General features: G+C 36.4%; 1 protein-coding gene across 7 annotated transcripts; it reads right to left on the bottom strand.

Annotated features, from left to right (window-relative positions):
* Positions 1 to 9: 9 nt before the first annotated feature.
* Positions 10 to 27,621, bottom strand: Mbs (Myosin binding subunit). 7 transcript variants are annotated; one of them, XM_043431552.1, is made up of 21 exons: positions 26,125 to 27,617; positions 22,997 to 23,127; positions 22,614 to 22,732; positions 21,887 to 22,046; positions 21,252 to 21,396; positions 21,038 to 21,168; positions 20,804 to 20,949; positions 20,174 to 20,317; positions 19,497 to 19,706; positions 19,182 to 19,293; positions 18,381 to 18,518; positions 17,379 to 17,549; positions 16,570 to 16,698; positions 15,353 to 15,569; positions 13,723 to 13,872; positions 12,125 to 12,308; positions 11,407 to 11,516; positions 10,616 to 10,687; positions 5,476 to 5,799; positions 4,085 to 4,180; positions 10 to 2,121 (listed from the first exon to the last, which is right to left on the bottom strand). In XM_043431552.1, the coding sequence occupies exons 1-20, from the start codon at positions 26,371 to 26,373 to the stop codon at positions 4,085 to 4,087; spliced, it is 3,138 nt and encodes a 1,045-aa protein (XP_043287487.1). In that variant the 5' UTR covers positions 26,374 to 27,617; the 3' UTR covers positions 10 to 2,121. The 7 variants fall into 7 exon arrangements, with proteins under 7 accessions (XP_043287487.1, XP_043287512.1, XP_043287490.1 ...); XM_043431577.1 differs by lacking the exon at positions 13,723 to 13,872 and having other exon boundaries at positions 26,125 to 27,621; XM_043431555.1 differs by lacking the exon at positions 4,085 to 4,180 and having other exon boundaries at positions 26,125 to 27,618.
* Positions 27,622 to 27,721: the final 100 nt, after the last annotated feature.

Raw genomic sequence — 27,721 nt, 5'->3', positions numbered from 1 at the left:
CTTTCTTCATTTTTCGTTTCTTATTGTTATTTTCCTTCGCGCTTCTTTTGTTAATTTCGGTATCGCATAGTGTTTCACTTCATTGCGCTAATCATTCAATATCCTTGTAAATAAATTATGTGACGCCTATTTTCATTCAAAATTGACCTGCGCAAAACCTACGTGTGGATACACTTCAATATAATTCGTCGATAAATTTTTTCGTAAATAACAGCTGTACAGTAACGTATATCGTATAATGCTGCGATACTTTTTCGCATGAACACTTTTAAAAACTATATAATACAATAAGCACATGGATATCACTATTATACAATACAACGGAAATTACCTAGCTACGTTCGTATTTTTTTTTTTAGTTTTTTTTTTCAATTTTATTTCCTTTTCAATTTTCATATCCAGTTCAATCGTATTAATTCTAACTTTTGTTACGAATCAACCATGTTGATTTCGTTATTTCTTCTTTTTCACCATTTTTTCACGTTTTTTGGGTTTGTTTTACTGCTCTATGATAAATGTTTACAACGATATTAGAAAAAAAAAACGTAAACTCGAGACACGTTGACTATGTGCTTGAAGGATTTTTAATGAGAGAAATGATATCAGTGTCCCTTCAGTTCCCGAAAGACGTTTTCGACGGTCGTTATTGTACTTTTGTTGGATTTTTTCAACCTCGAAGCACAAATCAACGCATCGCAGGAAAAAGAGAAATGTAGCAAACATCGATAGCAAATACGTTGGTGGAAAGAAAAAACGGTAACTTTCCGAAATCGTTATGTTAGCAGTGCTTCAGCGAATCGAAGGCCGAGTAGACGTATGAAATTTTCTCGGAAAAAATGCATATTGTCTTGTGTACACAATTTTTTCTTTTCATTAAAATTCTATCATTTTTTTTTTAAATATTCTGTTTAATTGCCGAAAGTCTTCGGTATACGGCGTTGATGGTTTTTTATGATGAGATTTATGAATTGCCAGTCTTTCTCGCAAAGGCCACCTGTGCAGCGGAGATTTTTTTCCTTTAAATCTCACACTCATGGAATTTTTTGTATTTCTTCAATTTCTTTTAATGACCATTAGTTGTAGCATATATTTTTTAAAAATGTACATTATACATATATTTTTTTTCAACTCACGTTTCTCTAGCTATAAATTGTATTATAAAAGATCACAATATTTCAGACGCCAATATTAATGCGTTTGCAAACAGCGTTGATCATTAGAAAAAAGAATCAATATGTAGTATAAGAGTTTATCATTCGCACGATTAAAACATTCTCAACAGCGATTAACGAGAAATTTTGTTTTTGTTTTTAAAAGGCATTATTCGAATTCCCATACGCGTTTCTTATAAATGATAAAAAGAATAAAAACGAAAAAATGAAATGTGTTATCTACATAATTACAATTGTTTCTCAAAAAAAAAAGAAAAAATGAGTGTTAACTTGCATTTTTTTTGTCTCGCATAATCATTTCGAAAAATTCCAATAAAATAGCCAATGAAATAATAAAAAACGGAATAGCCTTCGCAATGTTACTTTTATTCTGCTGAACCGCTGAAAAGATTTTTTCAATTCATTCGCTATTGTCCAACCGTCGAGTCGTTTGATTTTTTTTATATTTTAAAAAAACAGAAAATTGCTTTGTTCTTTCTAGGCTCATTTCCAGTCAATCAAGTTTTTAGCGATGTTTTCAACGTTTGTTTGTTTTTGCTTTGTTTGCAAACTGTGAAGAAAGCTGTCGTATTGCTTTAATATATTCGGTGAAGTTTGGCACAGCCACAAGAGTAACTGAATCCGTAGCAATAAATTAAATATCTAACACAAAAATCAATGCATCTGTAATATAGAAATATGGTCAACAAACTGATGATCAAGTTTTACAGTTAACATTAGACATAATATTGTAATAATACAACGTAGAGAAGAAAAACCGATTAAGCAACTTGGTGTTCGTACAAAAAAAAAAGAAAAATGAAAAAGAAGAAAATATCGAGAGAAAATAAAACGAAATAGAGAAAGCGTGGGGTTTTTGTTTTTATTTGGACAGCTTGCTGATGACTCTGATCAAGGCTCCATTCTCGTCCTTTAGCCTCTGATTTTCGCACTTCAATTGTTCCATGACCTAGAAAAGAGAAAGAGTCATTTGTTTTGTTTTCCATAAATTCATAACGTGTCCTGTGTTCAACGACTATTTGTTTTTTTTTTTATTATTATTTTATTTTTTTTTGTTGTTCTGGGACACGTTGTGCACGAGGTCCGCTAATGCGACGAGAGAATAAAACAATTTCTAGGGCTTGCTCATTTGCCAAACAATTTTTGGGATACGAACAACATAAAGGAAATTCAATAATTCGGACTATTCATTCTCACGCCTCATTGCTGGGGGCGGGGGACATTTTCTATCAAATTGGACAGGGCTGTGAGTCTCTAGGTCAATCCTTGGGTTATGGACACACGCAACAACTCGGTGAAAATTTTCATGCCCAAATACAATTATTAACATATTCATGATAACCAAGAATGTATAGGATTTCAAACTCGCTTTTCAAATAAATTTCCTAAATCTAAATTCAATAAACATCTTTTCCTACGCAATTTTTCAATATTGAAAATGTATGTGGAAAATGAATGGTTATTTCTTTCCGATCAATTGAAAGAATAATTTTGAAAAGATATCGTGAATCGTTGGAAATAGAATAAAATAAAATAAATTTGAAATAATTTTGAAAGATTAAAACATAAGCAAAGTGCATAACAAACAGTAGATTTCGAAGACTTTGAAAAAAAAAGTCATAAAGTGAACATTTTTTATGCGTAGTACGAAATTGTTCGTGTTGGGTGTATAGAAAACCATTGCAAAGGTTATTTTCATGTTTTTCCCATACATCCTTGAGCGTTACAGACATGCGATTAGGAAATAAATAGAGCTGACAAATAATGTGAGTCTTAAAGTGGTAAGGCAGCTATAGCAATATGCACTGGTTGAATGAGTGCTCAAAGAGTTTTTCAACGTTTGAAATAACAACTGCAAGTTGAGTGTTTCTAAACTACTTGAGACAAAAAAAAATCAAACATTTTCAGGATTCAAATTGTTCTATTGAAATACGAAAGGTTGAGTGATGGAACTTCAGACTTGAAATTCAAATATTTGCTTCATCGATAAAAATAATTACTTGAGATCCACGATAAATTGATTGATGGAAGTTTCCTACGAGAATCTCATTAAACTTGGCACTCATTTATCAAAGTGCTCAGTGCTTCATCCATCTTAATGAAAAATTGAACGTTAATTAAAGTTAAAAATGTAGTAACTCTTAATTGTTTAACGCGGAAAGAGGAAACGTTTATTCAGGCGGTAAATTTATTTCTCCAAAGGAAGAAGGGGGTGTGAGAAGAGGGAGTAAAATCTGTTTGAGAAAAAAACGGATGAAATGGAAATACAGAGTATTCTTCGTATGTTGGGAGATCGGTGCGAGAGGCGAGATAAAACATGCTGTCGAGAGACGTATGACGAAGGAGATCGTCGCGTTTGGCAATGTATCAAAATCCAAGGTGAGTGATTGATTCACATGCTCGCTACGCAAGGCCCTCGTGGGGAGGTTTATTTTCTTTATTTTTCGCATGACTCTCGATCGAGCGTAAAACGATAACCGTGGCTCTAGTTTAACCAACAGCATGTTGTACATTCACATGTCTAATATAAATGATTTTGGAGCTGGGAACGCGCGTGTACCTTATTTTAGAAAAGCGTCAAACTATTGACTTTGTTTTTATCTTTTTTTTTTTTTATATGGAGCATAAAGAACAGTCTGCGGTTCTTAGTAGTGTGACAGTGTGAGTGTAGCCCATAAATTACACATGGAAAATGTATAAAATATTAATACGAAACAGTTTAATGTTTATGTCATTTTTTTTTATTACTGCTTAAATCAGACAATTAACGAAAAAAAAGAGCAAAACGTCATTGTAGTAATGAATTATTTGATTAATTAGTTTTATATGTATTTCGTAGAAAAATGTGTATCATCAACGCCTTCTTTGTTTGTTTTTTTTTTCGTTTCTTTTTTTTTTTTAATTTCCTTTACCTATTTAGTAGTATTGGTGAGTTTGGATACGACGCGGGTAAGTGCCCGATTTTCGGCTTTCAATCGCTCATTTTCGGCTTTGAGCTTTTGCAATTGCTGTAAACAGTTAAACGGTTAGCCCAAAAAACCTCTCACCTTCCATCGAATTTTTTTTTTTATCCCAGATTAAAAAAATAACGGCAAGTAAAAAATCAATGATAGATATTCGAAAAATTGAAAAGGGTCGGGTAAGGTGCGTGCCGGACGAGAATAAGTTTATTGCGACGAATTCGTTCCTCACGAAAGGATTGACTGTTACGTGAAAATGTTCAGGTCGTCGATACAAATTATTATTTATTAACACTAAAAGATATAGAATCCCTGCAGATTACGCGGGCTCCGCGAAGGTCGTGAAAGATCAACGACGGAAGGAAAAGAACTGAGAATAAAAAGCAATGCGTCGAAGCTCGACCTTCTCTAAATCGTGATGAAATAATCGAAGAAAAACAAAAAACGTGTAGCAACCTCTCCGCAAATCAACCGCAGCGATCAAAACATAATTCCAAGAAAAACTCGAACGTGCAACCTAACTAGCAACATGGAGAATAGACTATGAATATTAATTTGACTTTCGAATAAAAACAGTTTCGTATTCGGTAAAGATGATTTTTCGAACTCGGAACAACGGTCGATCAAAATTTTCAAAAATACGTCTTTCTTTAGGGAATGAGAATTGTACACTTTGCGCATCACATTTTTCAATGTTCGGAGCAACGAAAGAACTAAAAAGCTTTTTCACTTTCTAAATACTTTTTGGATTCTTTATTCAAAATATGACGCATCTTTTGTCCGGTGTTGAAAGCAAAAATTCTGTTGAAAACGAAAATAATTGCACACAAGTGTCAAAGTAAATGAGGATTCATTTGTAGGAGCGACAAATGAGTTAAAAGATGGAAAAATCATTCGTTTTCTACTAAAACACTGTTTTAATCCGAAATTATTGAAATATCAGAAATTTAAAAAATATACGAAAGCTAAAGATTCATTGACTGAGCGACGACATCGACGGTCGAACAAAATTAGCAATACTTTTCGATAATTACGCATTCGTTGCGAACGAGATAGCACAAAGATACGAACATTAACGCGACTCTCGGAGTAGTTTGTTGTCCGATTCGTGGCAAACATTCGCTTACCATTTATACATGAATAAATATTTATATATATGAAATGGATAAAGATATAAAAGACACTGATGTCATTCGATCCTGCGGGAGAAAAATCCAGAATAAATACCACTGAGCTGCCTCGTCTTCTCTCTTTTAATGCAATTCGCTTTTCCTTCTTTCCCCCTCCCCCCGATAAAATTGAATCTGTTCGGTCTCGTCGTGTCAAACTTTTGAATTCGTTACCTTGAGTTCTTCCTCCATTTCGGAGAGTTTTCTCTCCATGGCCCTCCTCTCGCGTTTTTCTGCTTCCGAGAGCGACGATTTGTTTTGAAGTATCTGCACTTTATCTAACGAACTTCGCGCTTCTTTCAGTTGCTCGTCGGATCTTCGTAATTTATCCTTGAGTCTTTCATTCTCCGCTTGGGACTCTTCCCAAAGTTTTTTGTAGTCGAGTTCACCGTTCTCCGACGTAATTGATTTCGTTCTCGCCGGCACCGAGGGAATATCCGACGATACTGAGGTCACCGAACCTAGTCGACTCGATCTCCCTGATCGTTCATTTCCACTCTGCAAATTCAAAACGAACCAATTTTAGTCAAATTCTTTTATTATAAGAAAAAACGATTGGAACATGGATAAGAAGATTAAAAACATTTGAAAAGTTGAGACGTTCCGATGAATTAAATATCGTCTCGAAATAATGATAAAAATAAATGAGACGAAACAACCACGGTCCAGCGAAAGGGTCTTATCTCATCGAAAAACTGCGTCAAATATTTCATTCTTACGATGTATCCTTCTGATCCAGCTAAACTCTGAAGACTGGAGCTCCGTGAGCCAAAACTAGAAGACGGTTTCGTTTTTGTTCGATTGAAACTGTCGTTTCGGGGCGTGCTCAAACGATTGTTACTCGCATTACTGTGACTGCCAGTGTGATTATGGTAGTTGTAGCTCGTCGAGGGTATCGGTATGTTGAGCGAGCTGACCGAGGAGTGGGAAGTTGGCAAAGTTAAGCCACCATAACCGGACGCTGTACCACCGTAAGTGGTATAAGGATTTTGATAGTTTAAATTGTTAGATGAATTGGAATATGAGTTTTTCAAATAGGAGCTCGGCGATTTGCTCGATTTGGTCAATATCGATGGAGTGTATGTCGAGTTCGTTGGACTTATACCAAGAAGACTCGAGTATGTACTCTGATTTGGACTGAATAATCCGGCTATACTTCTCGGACGATTTCCAAATATCGAACTTCCGTTCGCCGATGCCTGAGCTCGCAAACCAGCAGCCGTCGTCGGCTTGGCCTGAGTCCTTTTCCGATAGGACGACATTTTATTATCACTTTGTATGCGTTCAATTATTTATCATTCGCTTTTGACACAACGCACTCTGGGCTCGAACCCCCTTCACAAGATTCTGACAACAGGACTGAAAATTTCACACACTTCGCGATATTATTCTTTCAAGTTTAACGATTTTTTGCAACCACTCAATATTTTGTGTACATTTCATTTCTTCAGTATAGGATTGAAAACGACAACTTTCAATTTTTGCTGCTTGAATGTACTCATAACTTTTTCAAGTCGACGAAATTCAATCAACTCCACAACTAATTTCATGAAAAATATTATCTTCCGAAGAAATTTTATTGCAAAATCAAAATAAACGAAGAACGTGTTGTTCATCGATTTGAGAAGTGCACATTTTCAAAACACAGCGTCATCCGCTTTTCCAACACTTCCTTGCAAGTTCGTCAGGATGAAGGGGTGTACGAGTGCCCACATAATTCAGTGGGACGCCGTCAGATTCCGAAAATATTAAAATGACAATAGTAAATTCAATAGCTTATTTGTGGACTTGACATGGAATTCCCTCAGTAAAATAAAAAATAGCAGATGCTAACTTTGAGGAATTGAATCGACAATTTGTTTTAATAAATCTCCAATGGGTTCCCTCATTTAGGATTTGAAATGGAACTTCAAGCCATTTCTATAGGAGGGCTTTGCGAAATAATTGTTAAAAACTTGACTACGTAGAGCTTAAAAATGAGAAATCAATGTCCCGCAGAAAGAAACGTATGATGGGAGCTTTTAAAATGTACACGAAACAATATTATTTAGCGCCTCTCCGGAGTGACAAATTTCGGTGGGCTCGTGTCTTCATCCACTGACAGACAGTGTTTGACTGAAGAGAAAAGAGTGAGATGGCAAGCGGACAAAAAAAGAGGGAGAGAAACCGAGAGAAAGGGCGACCAGGAAAATCCACAGTCATCACAGCCAGTTCACCCTGTCTTATTTGAGTCGGACTGTTTCTATTAATAGAGATCACACGCGTGGACCCCGAACACACACGATTTAAAGTTGTGCGACGACTCTGCGAATGCACGAATCTTCGATGCTGCTCGAGAGCTCGACTATGTGAGATTACCACTGGACAGGAGCTTTTAACTAATCAGCGACAAAAACTCGGGTGGGGAAGAAGCCATCGATCGAAATAGCAGCCGCAAAGACATCACCCAAACTGAGAAAGATAAAAAACGATATTACGGCATTGCACGATTATTCGTAATAAATGATACGTAAACTCTCAATCTTTAAGTGCTTGTAAAATTTGCTTATCCAAACAGACCTCAATGTGTCAAGACTTCAAATACCATTAACAAAACCAATCAGTCAGCTTTACGAAAAATTATCAAATTCATCGATCCAGTCATTCAAAATTCGATCTCCTTCGGAAACAGTGAAACAAATTCAATCGCGAAGGTCTTTACGTAATCAATAACGATCCTATTATGAATTAATGATTTCTAAGCATTTTCGTCTGCAGTACTTCCATACCTCATTTCAATAAATTAAGCAACGTGCATAGTCAATATACTTCGTGAACTCTTTCGTTTTTCCTTCAGACAGGTATTAACTACGAATTCATCGAATATTTTGAAGTCTTCAAATAAATCGAACTTTCAAACTTTTTTCATGAGTTTGTAATTTATAGGTTATTCTATATATTGATAAAATATTATCGATTCATCAGCATTGCATCACAAAATTAGGGTTATAAATAAATAGAAAAATGAACATTTAAAAAGGAGTTTTTTTCCAATGAGCTTTAGCGTTGTATCAGGAAAGAGCAGAATATTATAGGTTAGTAAATGTCAAACGATCAGTGTTCGTGCATGCGTCGACCTTATTATTTATAGAAACAGCCAGGACGTTCATGAACGCGTTTGGTATTGTCTTTTTGTTTTTGTTTTCGGCTGGTTTTTTTTTTTTTTATTTTCAGTTTCGTTTTCGTTTCGCATCGTGATCCTTTTTCATTCCCATGAGTCTGTGTATCGCACGAAGCGATGCGGAATTCGCGGTCCAGTCGCTCCGTGCATAATTACTTGGCAATGGGCACTGATCACGATACGAGATTTGTAAACGTCTTCGCGCACGATAATCCTTCGCGGAATGTTCACGTGGAAACCCACGGGTTCGTTGTTCTCCGAACACTCGAATTCATTTGTTGTCGTTTTATTATTATTTGTTTTTTAGAAATTCTTTTTTTCCGTTCATATCGTGAGGGCACCTCGTCTGCAAGCTCAATTATATTTAAACGTCAGCGGGGAGACTGGTCTTTAAATATCGAAACTAGTAGGGAGCACCTAAGTATAGACTATTTCGTGTATATAACGAGTGAGAGATTCGAGAGGTGGAGAGACACCGAGTATCCCGCTGCACGTCTTCCAGCGAAAATTTAAACGAGGAAACTCAACAAAGTGGAAAGTTACGGTCAATGAAAAATAACCTTTAGAAAACAGATTTCTTTGGTGAGAAAACAAAACTTTTTAGTTTCATCGGAAATTCAAACTTAACGTGTAAATATACGCTCACGGGGAAAGCCCGTTTGGCTAATAATAAATATCGTCTACTCTCTCAAATGTTAACATACTTTGCCAAAACATTAGACTCTTTATTGCAATTTAAAAGCCCATGGATGTTAATTTTCAATTGAAATACGCAAAAAGAGCTTTGGTCACTAGAACATCGAGTTTAATAAATAACGAATATTACCTGGTTCCTAATATTTTAACGTAATATGAAAAAAGAAATTTGAAACTTCCATCGACGACTCAAAGTCGACGATCTGCTACCGCAGGCTTTACCTCTCAACATTATTTTAATTTATTCACAAGATAAAATATTTTCTTTTATATAGAACAATGAAAACATAAACTTAAAATAGACCGACATCGATTACTAAGCGGGCAGCAGTTTTTTTGAGTTTCGTATGGCCCCTACCGGCTAAACCTCAGTTCAGAAATCTAATCGCCAGTAACGACCAAGTTTTCTATCTATTCCCTTGGTTTCCGTTCGAATCCGATGCTGTAATGCATTAGAAAAGAGTGCATATGGGCAACGCATAGGGAAGACTTCCAGGAACATGAACGAAAACGGAACAATGAGAAGAAAAGTCACGAGATGCGCTCGTAAAAACCTGGATGAGTATGCCCAAGGACAATGTGATCGGATGAATTGAATATACTAAAAATGGATCAATAGAGTTTTTCCTGATAATGAATTAATAGACTGTAAAGAAGAATATTACGAATTTCGAAAGTTGCATGAACGCGGAAGTGACGGGTGCCCGAGAAAAGAAATCCAAGCATCCAAGAAGTGATTCTGGTAATTCTAGCAAAGAATCAAAATCATAAATAGAAAAACTTCAAGGCTACCAAAGCGAGGGATTATCCAAAGTAGCAAAAGCAATTTTTGGAAAGAGTGGTACGCAGAGAGTTTGGAGAACAATAAAACTTTGGGAGTTGCGTCACGAATTTTTGCACATTTTGCGGAGAAAATTTTCATACGCTCGAAGATAGTGGAATTATTTTAGTCCGGGTATGCAAGAATAGAGGTTAATCTTCCTCGTAGCTGACCCAGAAATAACGCGCAGTGCCGGTAAGGCGTAAAATAGATTGAATGTTATGTAGTGATTATCGCGAACATTTTCTCTTGTATATATATATATATGTATATAAAAGAGAATTATATACAAAAGCTCGAAGGAAGTAGACTTCGAGTCTGCCAATACGAGAGTCGAAGGATTATAATTTGGCTGCTTCCCGAGAGTTATTAGGGGCTCTGACACGCTCTCTGCCATCATCAAAAAAAAAAAATATATATAAACCTGTTTTATTTTTCATTCCTTGACGATTCCCGAGAAACGTTGCTTTTCCCACGAAAATAACTTACGCAGCTGAAAATGGCCAAAAAGAAAGAGAGAGAGAGAGAGAAAGAGAGAGAGACGTTTGCCACCGGGCCACCTTGGCCCAGTTCGCAAAAACTCTCGTAAATAAACAATTCTCCAAGTTCCAAAAACTTAACACGCGGTTAAAACGAACCTCGTTGTGATTGACCTTGGTTTCGTCGCAATCCCCACCGGCTGTGACATCTTGTTTCTCTGGATCAATTTCCTGTAGCAAACAGAATATTTTCTTATTCAAGATGATACTTTTATTCCTTTTTTTTATCAAGTCGGAAGAGAGCACAAAACAAACAACGTTACAGAAAATCTATTGATCTAAATTGGTAGATCTCGAAGCTCAATGCTGAGTAATTTTATATTAAACATTGAAGGCAGTGGGTGAAGAATCGGCGACCATTATTTCGATTACTACGTGTGGATTTTGATTGTTTTTTTTTTCATAAACTCAAACATGTTTTTAAATTTCTTCGATTAAAATATTCCCTACACGAATTGAGATATTGGCAACTGGGACACAAAATAATGTAAAGTGAGGAGAAATGAAGCGATTCAAATGGCAAATGGGGAGTGAATGAAAAGCGAGAAGAGAACAACGGGCTTAAAATTGAGTGAAATTTCAGTCCGGTATTCTGAGGAATTCGACAACATCGAATTAAATGGAACACCCAGTTTTTATTATTAGTATATTGACTGTGACGTCACATGAAATAGATTATTTGGTTGCCTCCCACGCTTAATTTTCGAAGCTCTTTTGTGAGCGCGGAAAAAGCTTCGAAAAACATACGTTTATTGGCCGCGTATAAATACACGTTTGTCAGGGAACAGGTCGAATTTTCGGCGGGTCCAATGTTATATTAGTTTTGCGATGAAAGCTACGAGGTAAGAGACTCGGGAGAGAAATCGAGGCCAGAATTTCTTGTTACTCACATCCATGTCGACGTGTACGACTCCGGTCGATCTTCTTTTGGGTCGTCGTCTCCTGTGTATTACCGCTTGGGTTGCCTGTGCATTTCTGCTATCGTTTTCTTTGTCTTGTTCTGTAACAATGTTATTTATCGCTTGAAATTCTTCGCTTCGAAGATAAATTTAGCTTAGAGTGCGTTAACCACTGAATCATTCTTTCGAAGTATAGACGGATAATCAATCAGCTTGAACAATCTGTTTGAAACCGACCATACTCGGAAAAAAAATTTCAATTTTTCCTGCGAGCCAAATGATTTTTCGCAAATTAAACCAACTGCCTACGGATTACATGACAGTGAAAACAATTTGTTGTGCAAACCGAGGTAGATGATAATTATTATTCAACTCTTGATTATTTGAAAATAGTCACGAGTTGCTCAAGACTTTTATTCGTTCAAAATTGGTAAGTATAAAAATAATATCCAAAACCTATGAGGTTGGAATTTAAGTCGATGTCAAGTATAAAAAATTCTCGTTTCTAGTTGTATTTTTCGACAAAAAAGTACACCAATTTTGCTCGTTTTTGGAAAAACGAGTATTCAAAAGAAAAAAAAACATTTGAGAATATTAATAAATGAATAATGTAAGCGAGGGTGGAAGATTATTTATCGCGCTTTCTTCGAGATCGAATGAGTCAATTTCAGTGAATATAAATAATCTTATGAATTTGGCAAACATTTACCTTTATCTTCTGGTGGTTTTAACGGTCGCCTGAGAGGCAAGGTAACGGTCGTTTCAGCAGTACTTGCGGCTATTGTTTCGACAGGTGCAGAGCTGGGTCTTGGTATTCCGGTACCACCGGAAGGTCGCCTTATATACGCGGTGGTAGTGTCCGCAGACCTGTTATTAGCGTCCTCCAGCTGAAACTAATCAGCCGAACTTGAATATCAAAAGTGATTTATTCTATAAATAAAACGATATCATTTATTCTCGTATAATAATCGTGAATAATATAAGTGTCTGTGAACTTGCAAATGTTTACGAAATATAAAATAAGTATGAACTAAATAAAACACAGGCAACAATATACGTGCATATAATAAAGACTCGATACTTGGCAATAAACTACAAAACAATTTCATCATTAGTAGTATAGTAAAAACATGCAAGATCGTAATATTTCGTAGTATATAAAACGTACCGGAATAAGGCATGAAATTTTTCTGGTATTTCCAGAGACTTAACATCCTTGCCATCTCGGTTGTAGAGCTTTCGTAAAATTTTCAACGAAACAAAACAATTCGGATAACAAAAAAAAAGAATGAAAACGTTGAATACGATTCGAACGTCGAGAAGGCAGCTTAAGATAAGCGGGCGAGTCAAGGAACGAAAAAACTCATAGGACAGATAATGACGAGTTCATACAATTCGCTTGAATTTTCAACGTACCTGTGTCCATTTTCATTACAACCAGTGCAACGGTTTTTTTTTTTTTTTTTTATTCAAGCCCATCGTACGCTATCTCTAAGATCTTACAAATAGAGAAGAACGACTTAAATAACAACGATACATCATGACAAAAGCAAAGAAACAATTACTGAACGAATTTAAAAACTAATTACTGCATTATAGGAGTGTGAGCGTTACGAACTAAGGTTTAAAAAAAAAGGTACGTATTTATAAAATCATGCAGAATATCCACACGGGCGCTTTTACAAATCTACAGAGGATGCGATGACGAAGACTTTTTGCAACACGAGGACAGCGTGTAGATGAATAAATTGCAATGGTACGAACGAAAGGAAAATCCATCACATTCTTAAACCGTGTTCCATGCAAGCGAGAACAATCTCTCATTTCTCCTTGACCAATCGTTAAATTAACAAAATATTCAAGTTTGCATCGTTGAAACGCAGCGAAAATCCTTTTCTTTCCTTATTTAAAATTCTTTCATTTGATCTTTCTGCTGGGTTTTTCAGCTCCCAAGCATGCTTCAAAATACGATAATTTTCTCCCGACTTTGTACCCTGATGTACGAGCTGTCAGTCATTTTTTTCTGAATGTTACAATCTTCGCTCAAAAGCCTAAATGGTTCTTATGAAATTTTGTAATCTCAAAAAGCAGAAGACAAAATTGTGTAATATCCAAAAACGGATTTTTGCTACATTCAAACTATGCAAGTATCATTATGACGAGATATTGACCGTTTCGATGTTATTTTTTTTTGTTTTTGTCCGTCTACTCGCTGTGCCAACCAATAAAATCCATTACCCACGTGCACCAATTATTGCTTTGACGATCCCTAATCGTGTTTACTTCAAGTTGAGGTGAGCCACAGACCTTGCTTCCGTTTTCTACCCTGAGCCGCCAAGAGGGCCGTCTTTCAGGCAAGTTAGTTTCCTCGGGGGGTTTATTCGCCGTCACAGTCGTGGGAGTAGCTGTTGTTATCGTAGCTGTGATCGAGGCTGTTTGACCGAGAGAAGCTGCGAGCTGGGTTGTTATATAATGAAAAAAAAAGAAGAAAAAAAATGTTTATTTTACATGATTTCTTTACGCATACAGCCCAATTCACATTTCTTTTTATATTTTGATGTTCCTCTTCGTATATGTACATGTGTAATATTTTCAACTGTTCAACACGAATAGGACTGACGCGTGTGTTAATTGGCTGCTTTTTTTATTATTAAAGCTTGGAGTCATAAAGGTAATTCGATTGTACAATGGTAGTTTGTCAAATTTCAACTATCAAAAGCGAGCAATTCCATTTTTATTCTATTTAAATTTGTTGATCTCGCATCGTCAACAAGACATTGTTAATTAAACGTCGTTAAATCTGTAAAGTACGATCGAATTGCCTCAACTCGCGAACGAGTTAACTTTCACGTGAAACCCTCAACCGGTTATTTCAGTCTCTAATAAAAGTGGAAAACGGAAAAATTGTATGAAAAAAAAAAAATTGAAGATGAAGAACAGAGAACAAATGAAAAGAGAGGAACAACACCGACTAGTTTAAATCGACTAATCCTCACGTTACTTCGGAAGACACAAACGTATACGAACACAAAACCCAATGAACTATTTCAAAACTCTACCAGGATGTACTGGATTTTTAACAAAGAGTTGGAAAAAAAGAAAAAAAAAATCACGAAATTTGAATCTCCTGTGTATATTTAGTTTTTGCAGCACAGCTGAATTGAGAGTGTAATGTACATTGATATATAACATAAAAAAAGTAGAAAGAAAACGTTAACATCAAGAAATGCTAGAGCGAAAAAAATAATTTTCAATCTAAATTAATGCATGAGATAAGGAAAAATATAATAGAGTTAAAGAAAAGGAGAAAAAAATGACATTACCTAGCGACAGAATTGTTAGTCTGAAGTGTTCGATGAATTTCGTTAAATGTAGAGTTTTGGGTAAATGTTTATCGGCATTTACCTACGTAGCCTACAATCTGCACTAAAAGAGAACACATCAATAGCAGGCTGTTTAGTTTGAAAAACAGAAAAGCCGAAAAAAATACGATTCATGAGTAACCCGTGAAGAAAACGTGAGGTATAGCGAGAGCTCCGACAATAGTGATAAATCTTCCGAATTTCCAAGTATTTTTTTTTGGTCGCTCGATCGTTGGATTTTTGAACGTTGGATTATCGTCAATGTTCGATCGATCGATAATATTATTTGAATTCGTTGATTCACTATTCGAAATTTCATTGGGAATACGATTTTTTTTCGCTCTCGAACTGGCAAAAGCGACATTGAAATGTTTGCGTACGAAAATCTTTCGTCCCTTCGTACGATGAAGCCGTAAATCGGTTGATTTTTTAATGCGAAACGTTGCATCATTGGTTTGAATCTTGTTCACTACTATATTGATAACCCGGCGTTTGCGTTCCATGATTTTCTTATTGACCAGTGAATCAAGAGTGTTGGATGGAATTTTAGCCATTTTTCGTGATAATAATTCTACCTGTTGCGTTATTGGTGTCGACGTTGTAATCGTCGTCGATGCTGTAATCGATGGTTGTGGATCGTTGTTCTGTTGCTTCTTTTTAACCAACTGTTCCGCACTTTTTATCTCATCCAGCGTGACACCCTGAGTCGATCGTCGCGTTTCTCGAACTCTTTTTGCGTGAGCTTTCCTCTGCGTTTCACTCTCCTCGTCTCTAACCGGTGGCACGAAAGATCTGCGAAAATGAACAAATTCCGTTGAAACACATCGTTTTTCATTGGTCATCCTTCAGTTATGCTTTCAATATTAAAAGTCAGATCTCATTATCGATTTTATTAGTAACGAGTCAAACTTCACTCAAACGAAAAAAAAAAACAAAACATTTTAACCAAATTTAGGCGGTGTTAAAGTTTCCATTGTTGGAAACTGCTTTTCTAATCATTTTCGGGAGGTTTTTGTATTCTCACAAAATTAATATGATATTTCACTTCTCAATTATCTGTCGACATTTTTCAATTGCAGTATGGAATTTAAGAGAAATCATTTTCATCGTAGCAAAATAATGAAATCTTCACTACCATCAAATAGTCCAATGCAGAGTAAAAAGAAAAAATACGACTTAGCAAAAATCATTCGAATTTGAATGGTTCAATTCAAGTATTCGTTAGAAATGTTTAACTACAGCGTGGATCGATTTTCAGTATCTTAAACTGAGCAGATTAATGATAAGCACTCCACTCAAACGCCTCACGTGTGCATTAAAAAACCTAGGACAGAAATAAAGGAAAAACGAAAGAAAAAAATGTATCGAAGCGTTAAGGGCTGACGGACGAATCACAGGTCGATCGAAATCTTCAGAGCTGCCACAAGACGAGTGCTAAAAAAGAGGTAAATTTCACAAGAAAACATAAAAAAAGAAAATGTGTCACAAATCCTTTCTTGCCATGGGCTCGTAAAGACGATGGCGAAGAGAAGAATAAATGCTGCAGAATTTCGCGACGTTGAATGAGTTGAGAGAAAAAAGTATGAACAAAGCACAAAAACAAACAACAAAAATACGACTGCATGCTGACGATGCGAACGTAAAATAAAAAATCACGTATGCTGAAAAAGATTCAAGGAACAACAAATGAATGAGATAATAATGATAATTAAATAAAACACGCTTCACGCGAATTCAGCCGTTTTCGGCAAAAAATTTGTTTCCTCCTAGCTGAGAGAGCTATTTTACGCACTTGAAGAAATTCTTGAAGATATTCCCAGGACTGAGCTTGCTACCGCCCGGTGTTGTAGGCGTCGCTGTACTCGGCGTTGAATTGTTTGTCGGCGATGTGATCGCCGCTGTCACATCCACCGGCTGAACGCTGCCGTATTGATACACGAAACGTTTACACATCGAACATTCATTCGTTCATTGTATGATTTTTTAAAACTTATCCATTTACGTGAACTGTAAACCAGACTTAACAGAAATCGCAGTTTTTCAATATTTCTCACATTTTTCAATTTATCATGGTGAAACAGATGAGGATCGAATCACTTAATAAACCAATCATGCAGAATCATATTCCGATCATGCAAAAATATTCCGATCAGAAGGTCGAAATATTTTTTTCAATCAGATTAAGAGAAACCCCAATGAAACTGAATGAAGAAAAATGATTGGAACTGGTAAAAAGTTTAGAAAATTTATGGATGTACGAGATGAGATCTTAAATACAGTTGAACAAAACTCGTTCCCTGTTTTAAATGCAAAACATTGAATTTACTCCAGAATAAAATGTTCGTTTGAATCGACGAAATCAATATTAAAGGAAATCAATTCACCACATAAGACTTTTCTAAATCGATATTAATATTGAATGTTTCAGTTAATCCCGATATCCTCAAGCTTCAATTTTCGATTCTAAAGTTTATGTCGAGTCAATTCACCGTTCCATAAGAAACGAGTCAACATCCACAGCATTTGCATGCATTGAGAACAAATCTTCTGCACCTGCTGTACGTAACGTAGAGTTTTTTGATAAAAGCACAATAAATATACCTGCGAATTTGATTTGCCGGAACGGGACTCGTGGTTGTTGTTGTTGTGGCAGTGGACGTCGTTGTTGTTGGCAGTGCAGCCGAAAGTTTGTTAGTCGGTGAGGTCGGCGACGTTGGATTGCTTCCTTGTGGAACTCTTGTCAGTTCGAGGTTCAATTTAACTTCTTTTCTCCTACAGCCATGAAAAAATTTTCAATTAGCAAACGCAATTCAACGGAATTGAATATTACTATTTTTTTGAACTAATGAACAGAACCATTTATCATCAAGAAACTACAAAAATCAGACCAAAAATATAATTAATCAAAATTTGGTCTTCTGTAGAAAGAAAGAACCCTAATTTGCTGCGAATTTCAGGCCAAAACATTTTCGTTATTACAGATTATTGAAACAGTAATCCACTCCAATCATCTTCTCCTCGATCTTCTCTTCAGCAAGCAATTCTGCTATAAGTCAATATAATTTGCGAACGAATATCTAAAATTGTCAAAAATCTCTCCGGAAGTGCTAATAATGAAAAATATTAACCATTTTTTATAATTTCTGTAGGCGAAAATATTTCTTTGAAATAATGCGTCGATTCTAATGAAGATTTATTTATTTTGCTATATGTGAAATTTCTTTGCTATACAATTAAAAGTATAACTTCGTTTCGGGTAAAGAATCGTGTACTGTTTTGTAAGTCCCGAGATATCTCGAAAAACGCGTAAAATTTTAAGCATTTACGAAACCAAGTAAACATTAACGCAACTGTTTAAAAGTATATGCGAACCTGGAGAAGCCCTACAAAATGTCACCAGGAATGAGGAAAAAAACATTATCAAATATTTTAAAAATTTCCTATATCGTCTCCATGGTGATAACGTTAAAAAATGAACAAGTATTGTTGCACCGCAGCTATATCGATAAGTGAATTTTGAAGATGACAAATACTCTCGAAGGGTAGTGAACGAACCACAAAAACAAAGGAACGAAGAAAATAATTGTAAGCATGCATTTATACCTGTGAGTTTCGCGTAAGGACGCTGAACGAGTGGTCGTAGCGTTGGTGTGAGTGGGAGTAGCTGGATGGCAGCGGTGGAGTGTAGGGCAGGAGGATGCCTTGATTCGAGCTCGCAATGCCAAGTACTGCTCATAGAACCTGCGCAACATGCACCATGCCATGCACACAGCTACTAATCTAATCTTTCCAATGTCTTTTCTTTCGTATTTTTGACTCTCTCTTATTCAATAAAATCCTTCATGAGGCAGATCATTTTTTGGTTAATTCGGTTCTGTTTGGAAGAGTCGTAGGCTATCGCTTACTGGCAGAATCTATTGAATTCTTTGGCTAATCATTGCGGCTGGTATGGCGAAATAATAAAAGTAAGGTTGAAGCGTGCATCGTTGAAATCGCAAAAATTTCTTTTTTTCCCGTGTTGCACAATTGGTATCTCAAAGCGTATCTGAAGTGCTACATAAAAGTATCACGAACGATACCTTTTCACTCAACAAGATTTTGCTTCCGAGTTTTCTTCCTAATTTTTTCTTCCTCTTGTGCAACAAAAAAGCTCGTAATATTTCAAAATTTGATAATTTTGATATTCATTACTACAGAAAATCAATTTACTCATTTAAAGAAGAAAAAAAAGAAATTTCGTTGAGTTTCAATGACGCAAACTTGAACGTCGTGTAGAATACTTGGGTAAGTTAGAATCACTCGCCGTTGTTACGTAAACAAAAACAAAGCCACAAAAACAACGAGAAAAAATATGAACGATGTTATTGAACAAAATGTAACGAGTCCAAACTGAAGCATACTTACTTCTCATCTGTCTCGAAACTGTGCGTTCTTCTGAGAACGACTTCCGGCTCTGCATTCATTTTGTTTGGTATAACCGGTGATTTTACTGCCACTTTTTCCTTTTCCTCATTTTCTGCAAAAAAAAGCGTCAATGATTTCATTTTATAGTTTTATTAGCGCTGTATCAAGAAATTGGCATTTTCGAGGTTTTAACTTTGATTATATACTATTGATTTAATAAAAATGAAAAAAAATTGACTGACAAAAAATGTGGCGAAAATTGATAAAACCTTTACCTCCATTCCGATCTTTAAAATACTATGTGGAAGTGTTTACCTGGTGACACAGAATTCGCAGCATCAGGATCTTGGATTCGACTTCTGAAAGAGCCGGAACGTCGCCACGACGGAATCGTCTCATCCTCAGTGTTCTCAGTCTGTTTAGGTGGCAATATCGGAGCCTGATTAGGAACTTTGTTGTTCGTATCGATAGGAGTTGGACTGTGAGACGATAGATTCTCGTCCCTGTTCGCACGGTTCTTCTTTTCTGTATGTCGAAGAAATAAAATGGAATTTTGTAAATCACAAATAAACCTAAAAATCGTATCGACATTTCCGAAAAATAGTCATAAGAATTTTTTTGTCTTTTCTATAAGTTAATAGGCGTATCTAATAGTGATAATAATCAGTGGGGGGAGCTGGACTTTTCTTCAAGTGACTATTTTCAAGTAGATGATTGGCTATCTTTATATTCGTCGAAATTTATATCGTTGAATTACAATGAATTTTTTGATTTTTTTTTTTTTATTAATAAACGTTTGTTTTGCAAAAGTGTTCTCCAGGAGCCACAAAAATAAGATGACAGCTCTGAAAAGACAAATCCACGTCGCATTTCAATGATTAAAACTTTTCCAAATTCAAACAAGTTTTTCACATTTTCACAGGGTTTATATAGGTTTTTATAGATAGTTTTATATAGGGGTTTCGACAATAATAATGATTGGTGAAACTCACCGTCATCAGTCAGACCAAACGATTGATTAGACTGATGCGAGCGATTGGAACACTCGGAACCTGAGGATTCTCGCGAATCTGAGCTACTCTCAGAATCACAATCCTCCTCGCTAACTTCCGTTTCTGTATCACCCTGGTTACCCTCTAATCCACGCAGCATGCGCATCAAAAAACACGCCTAATTATGCTCTCGATTTACTTATCATATAAACTGTCCACCAGAGTTAGAATTTTTTAGTATTTTATTTTTGACAAGAGATGTGATGAAAGAATTGAAAATCTCGGTCAGTTTTTGCCAAGATTTACGGAAGCACTTGACAACCGGTGCGAAAACGATTTGCGCGTTATCGCATTTGAGATCAGTTTAAAATGGATTTTGTATACTCAATAGAAACTCCAACTCTGCTGTACACTATAAAGAAATCGTCTAATCACGCGCAAACTATGAGAGCACCAAGGAATGCTTCATTCTCTCTATAGTTCAATTACGAAGCACTACCATCTATGAGTAAATCAAATATTGAAATAACACGGAATTTATCGGTAGTAATAACGCGCTAGAAATGTAAACGTAAATAATAAAATGTCTATGAAATATGTTCAGTCTACATAAAATTGTGGAAATCTTACCGACGTCACTGTTGGTCCCTGTGCTCGAATCATCTTTGTCCGACTGAATTTCTAGCTCGACTTTTTTCACCTTGTTCGGTGTCTCTTCCTCGAACGTCTCTTCACCCTCTTGTTTGACAATCGTATTATCATTATTTGTCGACACACTGTTTAGAAAAGAAAACAAACGAAAAAATTTCTCAACGATTTCTTAACAAATTGTTCGAATGAAACTTGGAGATTTTATGAAATTACCGTTTCTTTGGTATCGTCGGTTGTTTCTTAATAATTTGGGGATGTTCCTTGAGCGCGATTTGTTGTTTCTTCTTCAATTCCTCGAGAGATTTAAGGATATCGGTATCGGCAACATCGAAAGCCGTTTGACCCTGAACATACGGAAAAAAATGTGTTGAAGTGAGCCTTAAAGTTGAAGAAAAATAAAAAATGCGGAAAAAGAAACCGGACTTACTGCGAAATTTTTTATGTCCATATCACAAGAATTTTCGACGAGCAATTTACAAGCTTCGAGTTGTCCCCAATGTGCCGCACCGTGAAGTGGCGTCCAACCATCATAATCTTGGGCATTGACGTCACATTGGGTTTGCAGCAAGATGCTGGAAAATAATGGCGAAAAGTTTATTGATTTTTACTCAAAATTTAATATTAAATACTTTATATGAAAATTCATGTTCAAGTATTCCCTTGAAGTTTGCCCTTTTTTACTCGAATTTTCCCCTACATCCACATTTACTATTATTCACCATTTTCTCATGATTTGATATTTTTTAATGTTTCCGAGACTTAATTTCGTATTAATTAAAGTATTAAGAATTGTCACAAAAATTGTTTCCATTTTGGTGAAATCGTTCGAATTCCATATAAATAGGTTTTACTGATAAATTTTATTTGTTTGTATAATTGATTTTTCGGCGACATGAAAAAATGTTTCATTAGCTAAGATTCAATTTTCTTTCAATTGAATTTCAAAAGTATCGAAAGAGACAAGGATATGATATAATATCAAAAATATGAAATAAAATTTGGTTTCCGTTAAAGTCAATTGAAATATACGAGAATACCCATAATCATAATTTCTTGTTTTACTTCATAACTTTGATGTAACCCTTAGCAGCGGCGACGTGAAGAGCGGTCGCTCCCGAACGTGGATGTGTAGCGTCCTTGCCAGGCGAGCCGGTACGCCAAGATTTTGCGTCGTTCAGCATCGATCGTTCCTCTTCGCTTCTCGCTTGATCACAATCGATACCTAATAAAATTGCAACGCACATGGAGTTTAATGAAATAACTCAATTACAAAACTATTGCGAAGGGAGTACTGAGCTATCAAATTGACCATTTTTTCAGTTGCTCCAAAAAGTATCTCACACTTGTGGCTTGACTTCTGGTTTTTTCTTCACGCAGATATTTTTTCAATAATACATTTTTATCGGTAAAGGAAATCGAGAACTCGATGAATGAAATTTTTCATTTGAAAAAACAAGTCTAAGAAAACAAAATCTCAGCTTTAACTTTTTGTATTGCAGTGATATTTTTTTGCGGATGACTTCAAAATAGTGAGCGAATTTGAAGTAAAGCATTTGACCATTTTTAAATTGGAAAGTTTAATACAGGGAGTTACGAATTGGTCTCGTAGTCCGAGAACCCAAAAATCGCACTCGTTTTAAGTTTCCATCCAAGGGATAGATTTCTATCATTTTTCTGTCGAACTATTAAAAAAATCTCCACGTTTAGTACATGATTTTAGAATCTTGAGCCACTTTTATCGAAAAATAAGAAAAAACAAAGTCGCGGATTGTATGGGTAACAATATTACCAGCTGCTGTTATGTGTTGTTGAAGCATATCTTCCATTTCGTCGCTCTCTGCAATATCCAGAGCTAATTCACCATCGTTGTTTACAGCAGCGAGATTACATCCTTGTTCGATGAGGTACCTGTAATTTAGCCAAGTTATTAATAAAATGTGAATGAAGCTATTCGAAAGACTCGATCATTCGAACCGTAACAAGTAAAAATTTCTATATTACGTGACTTCTTATTCACGAGAAGACGATAAATACGTTCAAAAATACCAGAATTGCCACATAACAACGATTTAAGCTTAACCAAGCGACAGATTTCATGCACGCATGGAAGGAAGCAAAACGAAAACAGCGAAATCATAAAATGACGTTCAGAATAAATATAATTTTACGAACTTTGCGATTGATATAAATCCGCAAGATGCAGTTGCGTGCAAAGGTGTCCAGCCTTCGTTGTCGCCACGATTTATATCTGCACCTTGCTCCACGAGAAACTCCACCATGTCCAAATCGTCGTCGATGCATGCCTGTGATAGAAACGAGCAAAACAAAAAAGGCAATTAGTTAACGAGGCGTCGTAGCCATAATTGAAGTAGAGAAAAAAAAACACTTCGTCACTGATCCAGTAACTTTTGGTTGTTTTATTTTTTATTTGCTCTCGTCGACTCTTGCCACTGAATCATGCTCGTAATTTCTTTTTTTTCCTCTCTTTTTTTTTGTCTTTTTTTTTGTTTTTTCATCCTCCGTTTTTCAAAGCCAAACGCGTTGAAGAGAGCACATTTGAACCCAGAATTATCTGTTACCTCATTCGAGAGCTTTTCCACAGGCTGCTGCAGGCTTTCTGACTGTAGCCAAAAAAATAAACCATCTGTTACAACACCAATGAAAGAGCATATACGCCCGGAGGAGACTTCTAATAGGAGTCTATAAATAGTTATACTAGGATACCTAACCGATTTACGTGATACTACACACGTGAATTTTCGAACGATATCAAACTCGAATAAAAAAAAATATTCCATTTCGTTATTCATCATTGATACAACAATAACGTATGAGTTATTTGAAGGAGAAATATTTTTTTCTATGCAATTTTTACTGTTTCGAGTAATGACGAAATTCTAAAAAATCTCTTCTTCTACGTAAATTAAATCGTAGAAAATGAAAATCATTTTCTACGATTTAATTTACGCTAATCTCTGAAAAACGAGTCAGAATACTTCCTTGCTATTCTAGTTTTTAATTTATTGCCATAATACAGTCACAACATTTTTCCTAACCCTGTACGACTTCCGGCAGCTTTTAGAGTCACGAAAATTCGTTTAATCAGAATTCTATTTTAGAACCAAAGTGTTGAATCGGAAGTTAAAAAATTTATAGAAACTAAACCGTTGCTCGAGAGTTTCGAGACTTCAATTGAACTTCATTGACTTAAATTTAGTAGAAATGATGAATTTCAAGTCCATTCGACTGACTTGTATGAAAAAGCTTCAGTTCTAAATTCAAAGTGGCTCTCCAATCAATGGTTTAAGATATCATTCATTTTTAAACTCAAAGTTTTTTGTTTTTTTCTTTCTTTTTTTTTCAAGTGTCTAAGCATATGTGTCGGCGGCTATATTCGTAACCTTTTGCATCGAATCACAGTGTGGACAACGATACTATTTTATACTTTGATTTCATCTCAAGCGGATATGAATCTTTTTTTGAAAACATGAGTAATCAACGAAAGAATATTATTTCACGTTACTCTTTGCTCAAAGACAACTTGTGCCAAGTTTTTTTCCCATGCTCGAATGTGAGATTCAAGTTACAAATTACAATAAATTCAGTTCATTACAAAAAGATAAAGAAAATAGTTTTGTTAAGCTTCTCTGCTTGCTCATTGAAGTACCTCGTATCTGGTTTTCACAGTCAATTGTGAAAAAAAAAGAAAGTATATTCGAAAATCATTTATTAACCTTGATTTGGTATAGAAGGTTTTTGGAATGTATAATGGAATGCTCATCCACGACGCTGAAGTTTGCAACGTTGAAGTCCAACGAAATTAACGATAATAACATTCGCAATTCACCAATTTTTTTATTTCACGAATCATTGGTGTAGACTGAAAAACTACAAATTGCAAATTAGGCAGGTAACAGAATTGAAAAATTACTGGAATTGTTGAAGAGTTTTTTTTTAGATCATTTCGTTGGACTCCAACGTTGCAAACTTCAGTGTCGTACTCATCCGCAGATCGGTCAGGTTCTAAACAAATTATCTTCTGTACATATTTTAAATTCTTTTTGTTATCGGTTGACCAATGTTTCTTGGGAATAAATGAATTATATTTCTTGCATATTTTAAATCTTTGCTCACTAGATTTGATGGATAGAAAGAATAGTAATACCCCGCAATACTCTGAATAAAAATAAAACTCAACTTTGAATGAAATTCATAGTCACTGAGCAAGACTAGGAAATCCAAACATGACATTTGCCAATATATCCGCTGAATCTTATCCTGATTTTAGTCTATTTTCGTGTTTTAGCTCAGTCGAGCGTTGCTTGCCCTGGATCTGCTGTCTAGACCCATCGTATTGAGAATTTCGAATTCATGTTCAACAAGACAAGCTCACAATTCGTCAGAGACTCTCAAGAAATGTCACAATGGTTTTGTAATTTCCCTAGAATAATGTAATTGAGGGACTCGAGGCGGTAACAAGGTTTCTCCGGATGGATGACAGCAATACTTGGCCTAAGGGTGAAGCATTAATAAATAAAAATGGAAAACAGAAATGGAAGAAAATAAACTGCAAGTCTGCACAGGTCTCTTCGGATCGGTATAACTCAGAATATCAAAAATCTATTCCTGTAACTCTTATATAATCATCCTTGGAAGTCGATTCACCGAAACATCATCTTTACATCTATTTTCTATTTGTGTCCCAAAACACTTGGGAAAAATAAATGCGAATGAATTGAAAAATGGCAGCTCAATATATTACCTCAAATTTGATTGAATTGATAATTAAAAATGCATTATAGATTAAGATTCCCTGGTAATAATCCTCGGAAGCATGTAAACAGAGTCCCAAAACCAAAACCAAAAAAAAAAAAATGACAGTTCAAAATTGAGATGCCCAAAGTAACGAGAAACAAATCTTTGGATCCAGTTTTTTTTGTGTTGTCGATTGGCGAAAAAACAAAACATTGCGAGAGTTTTTTTATTCTTTTTTCATGACAGAACGAGACGAGCCGAGTAAGTATGAAGAGAGCCCAAATTAGACAGCTGGAGGAATGGTCGGCCATCTTGAATACGATGTTACGACAATAAAAAGTGCTTGGACCCCAAGAAATTGATATTTAATGACCAATGTCAGGAAACAGTGATCCAAAGGTGACGTTCCATACTTCGTGAATAACGAGACGTCAACAATGAGAAATGAAAATGCGCTCAAGTTGTGAAGAGTATCCATGGTTAAAAAAATGAAAAAAAAAATAAAATAAAAAATAAACGAAAAAAAAAAGAAATCGCCCACTAACCTGATGAAGAGCGGTCAAACCGTCGACGTTCCCGGTGTTGATATCCGCCCCTTTCTGCAGAAGGCGAACGACCTCATCCTTGTCGCCAGCGGCGCACGCCGCGAGAAAAACGCAATCGGCCGAGAACTTGATCTTACGTGCCATTTGCCGGGGTTGGGCCGGTTCCCTGTTTGTTTCAGATTGCTCCCAACGTTTGAGCTGTTCGGCCCTCTTGAAGAGGGCCGAACTGGACCGTGTCTCGATAGACATTTAATATTGCTTCCAAAGTGACGAAGAAAAAAAAAGGCGCAAAAACTTGACAAACAAAAATTGAGGAAACTTCGTCCGAGGAAGAGAGAAAAACGTTCTCTTCTCCGGGGAGTTTCAATAGTAATTATTCTCGCGCACTAAACATGAAAATGCGTGTGTTGAAGGGATCTCGAGAGAAAAACCGTACTACGAGAGGTGAAAAATAAAACGTTTGTTTGGTGATTATCACAGAAGCTTAATTAGGGCTCTTGGAGGAAGAGAAGTGAAATTCAAGAGGAGAAACACGGTCGGAGCTTCTGTCTCACTCCTTTTCCTTCTTTTTTTTCTAGCCTCTCTCTTTCCCTTTTCCTCGAGGATCCACCTTCCGCGAACTTCACTTTTCGCGCACACGTAACCACTCCCGGGCGGGGGTTCCGTTTAAATCCCTGCCCCCTTGCCCGTTTTCACAAACTTTTAAAAAATTCTCTCCGGCTTTGATCTCTCTTGCGGAGAGAACGCAAGAGAGCCACTCTCAATTATTGTTCCCGAACCGCGAGTAAAAACGCAAGCACGCACACATACGGGCACACACACACACACACACATACGCAACAGACGAAAGAGAGAAATACGCGTACATACACAAACTCGGAGCGTGCGGGCGCGGGATAATGAAGAGAAAGAGAGAGAGAGAGAGAGCTCGAAGTACTCGGCTCAACTCTCTTCGATGTTATACCCAACACGGCGCAGCCTATCCAACGTCTATCTTCCGAGCTGACCCCATATACGCGGGCGCGATCGCACGCGCGCGCGCTCAGTCCGACAGAGACAGAGATATATACACCTATACACGAAAACGCGATTCGAGCTTCTTTGCCCACACACCGGCCCTGTATTATCTTCTTTCTTTCTTTTTTTATCTCTCTTTTTTCTTTCATCCACATACATACACACACAACACACACCCTCCGTCTCACTCACTCTTCAGTATTCTTTTCCCTCTGCTCTGTCAGAGCCACGAGAATTTGTAACTTGTTAAAAACGTCTCTGGAGTCACGTCGACAAGAGCTTTATCCTCGTCTCTTTCGCGTTGATCGAATTTATGTACGCAAGATTCGCGGTGGCTCTTGGCTATTCTTGGCTCGTCACCCGCGAACGACGAGTCTCTCACTCACTCTTTATTCTTTCCCTCTTTTACTCCTCTATTTCTTTATACCACTCGCTATGTCTCTCTCTCTCTCTCTCTCTGCTCTCTGCTCTCTCTCTTTCTTTCTGTCTCGATCTTTTTCTCTCTTCAGGCTTTTCAGCGGCTCTCGCTCTTCTTGCTCTCGCACTCGCTTTCGCGCGAGCCACCATCCCCCCGACTCCC

This window comes from Venturia canescens, chromosome 1 (assembly GCF_019457755.1).
Source record: "Venturia canescens isolate UGA chromosome 1, ASM1945775v1, whole genome shotgun sequence".
Classification (NCBI taxonomy): Eukaryota; Metazoa; Arthropoda; class Insecta; order Hymenoptera; family Ichneumonidae; genus Venturia; species Venturia canescens.
This window is presented reverse-complemented; position numbering and strand designations above follow the sequence as displayed.

What these genes read in the sequence shown, in the direction of transcription:
- Mbs (XM_043431552.1), bottom strand. Translation starts at nt 26,373, where the DNA reads ATGTCTATCGAGACACGGTCCAGTTCGGCCCTCTTCAAGAGGGCCGAA. An exon ending in CCGACGATACCAAAGAAACG is followed by an intron (nt 20,950 to 21,037) that starts GTAATTTCATAA and finishes TTTTCTAAACAG; the next exon opens with TGTGTCGACAAATAATGATA. An exon ending in GGGTAGAAAACGGAAGCAAG is followed by an intron (nt 12,309 to 13,722) that starts GTCTGTGGCTCA and finishes TCGGCTGATTAG; the next exon opens with TTTCAGCTGGAGGACGCTAA.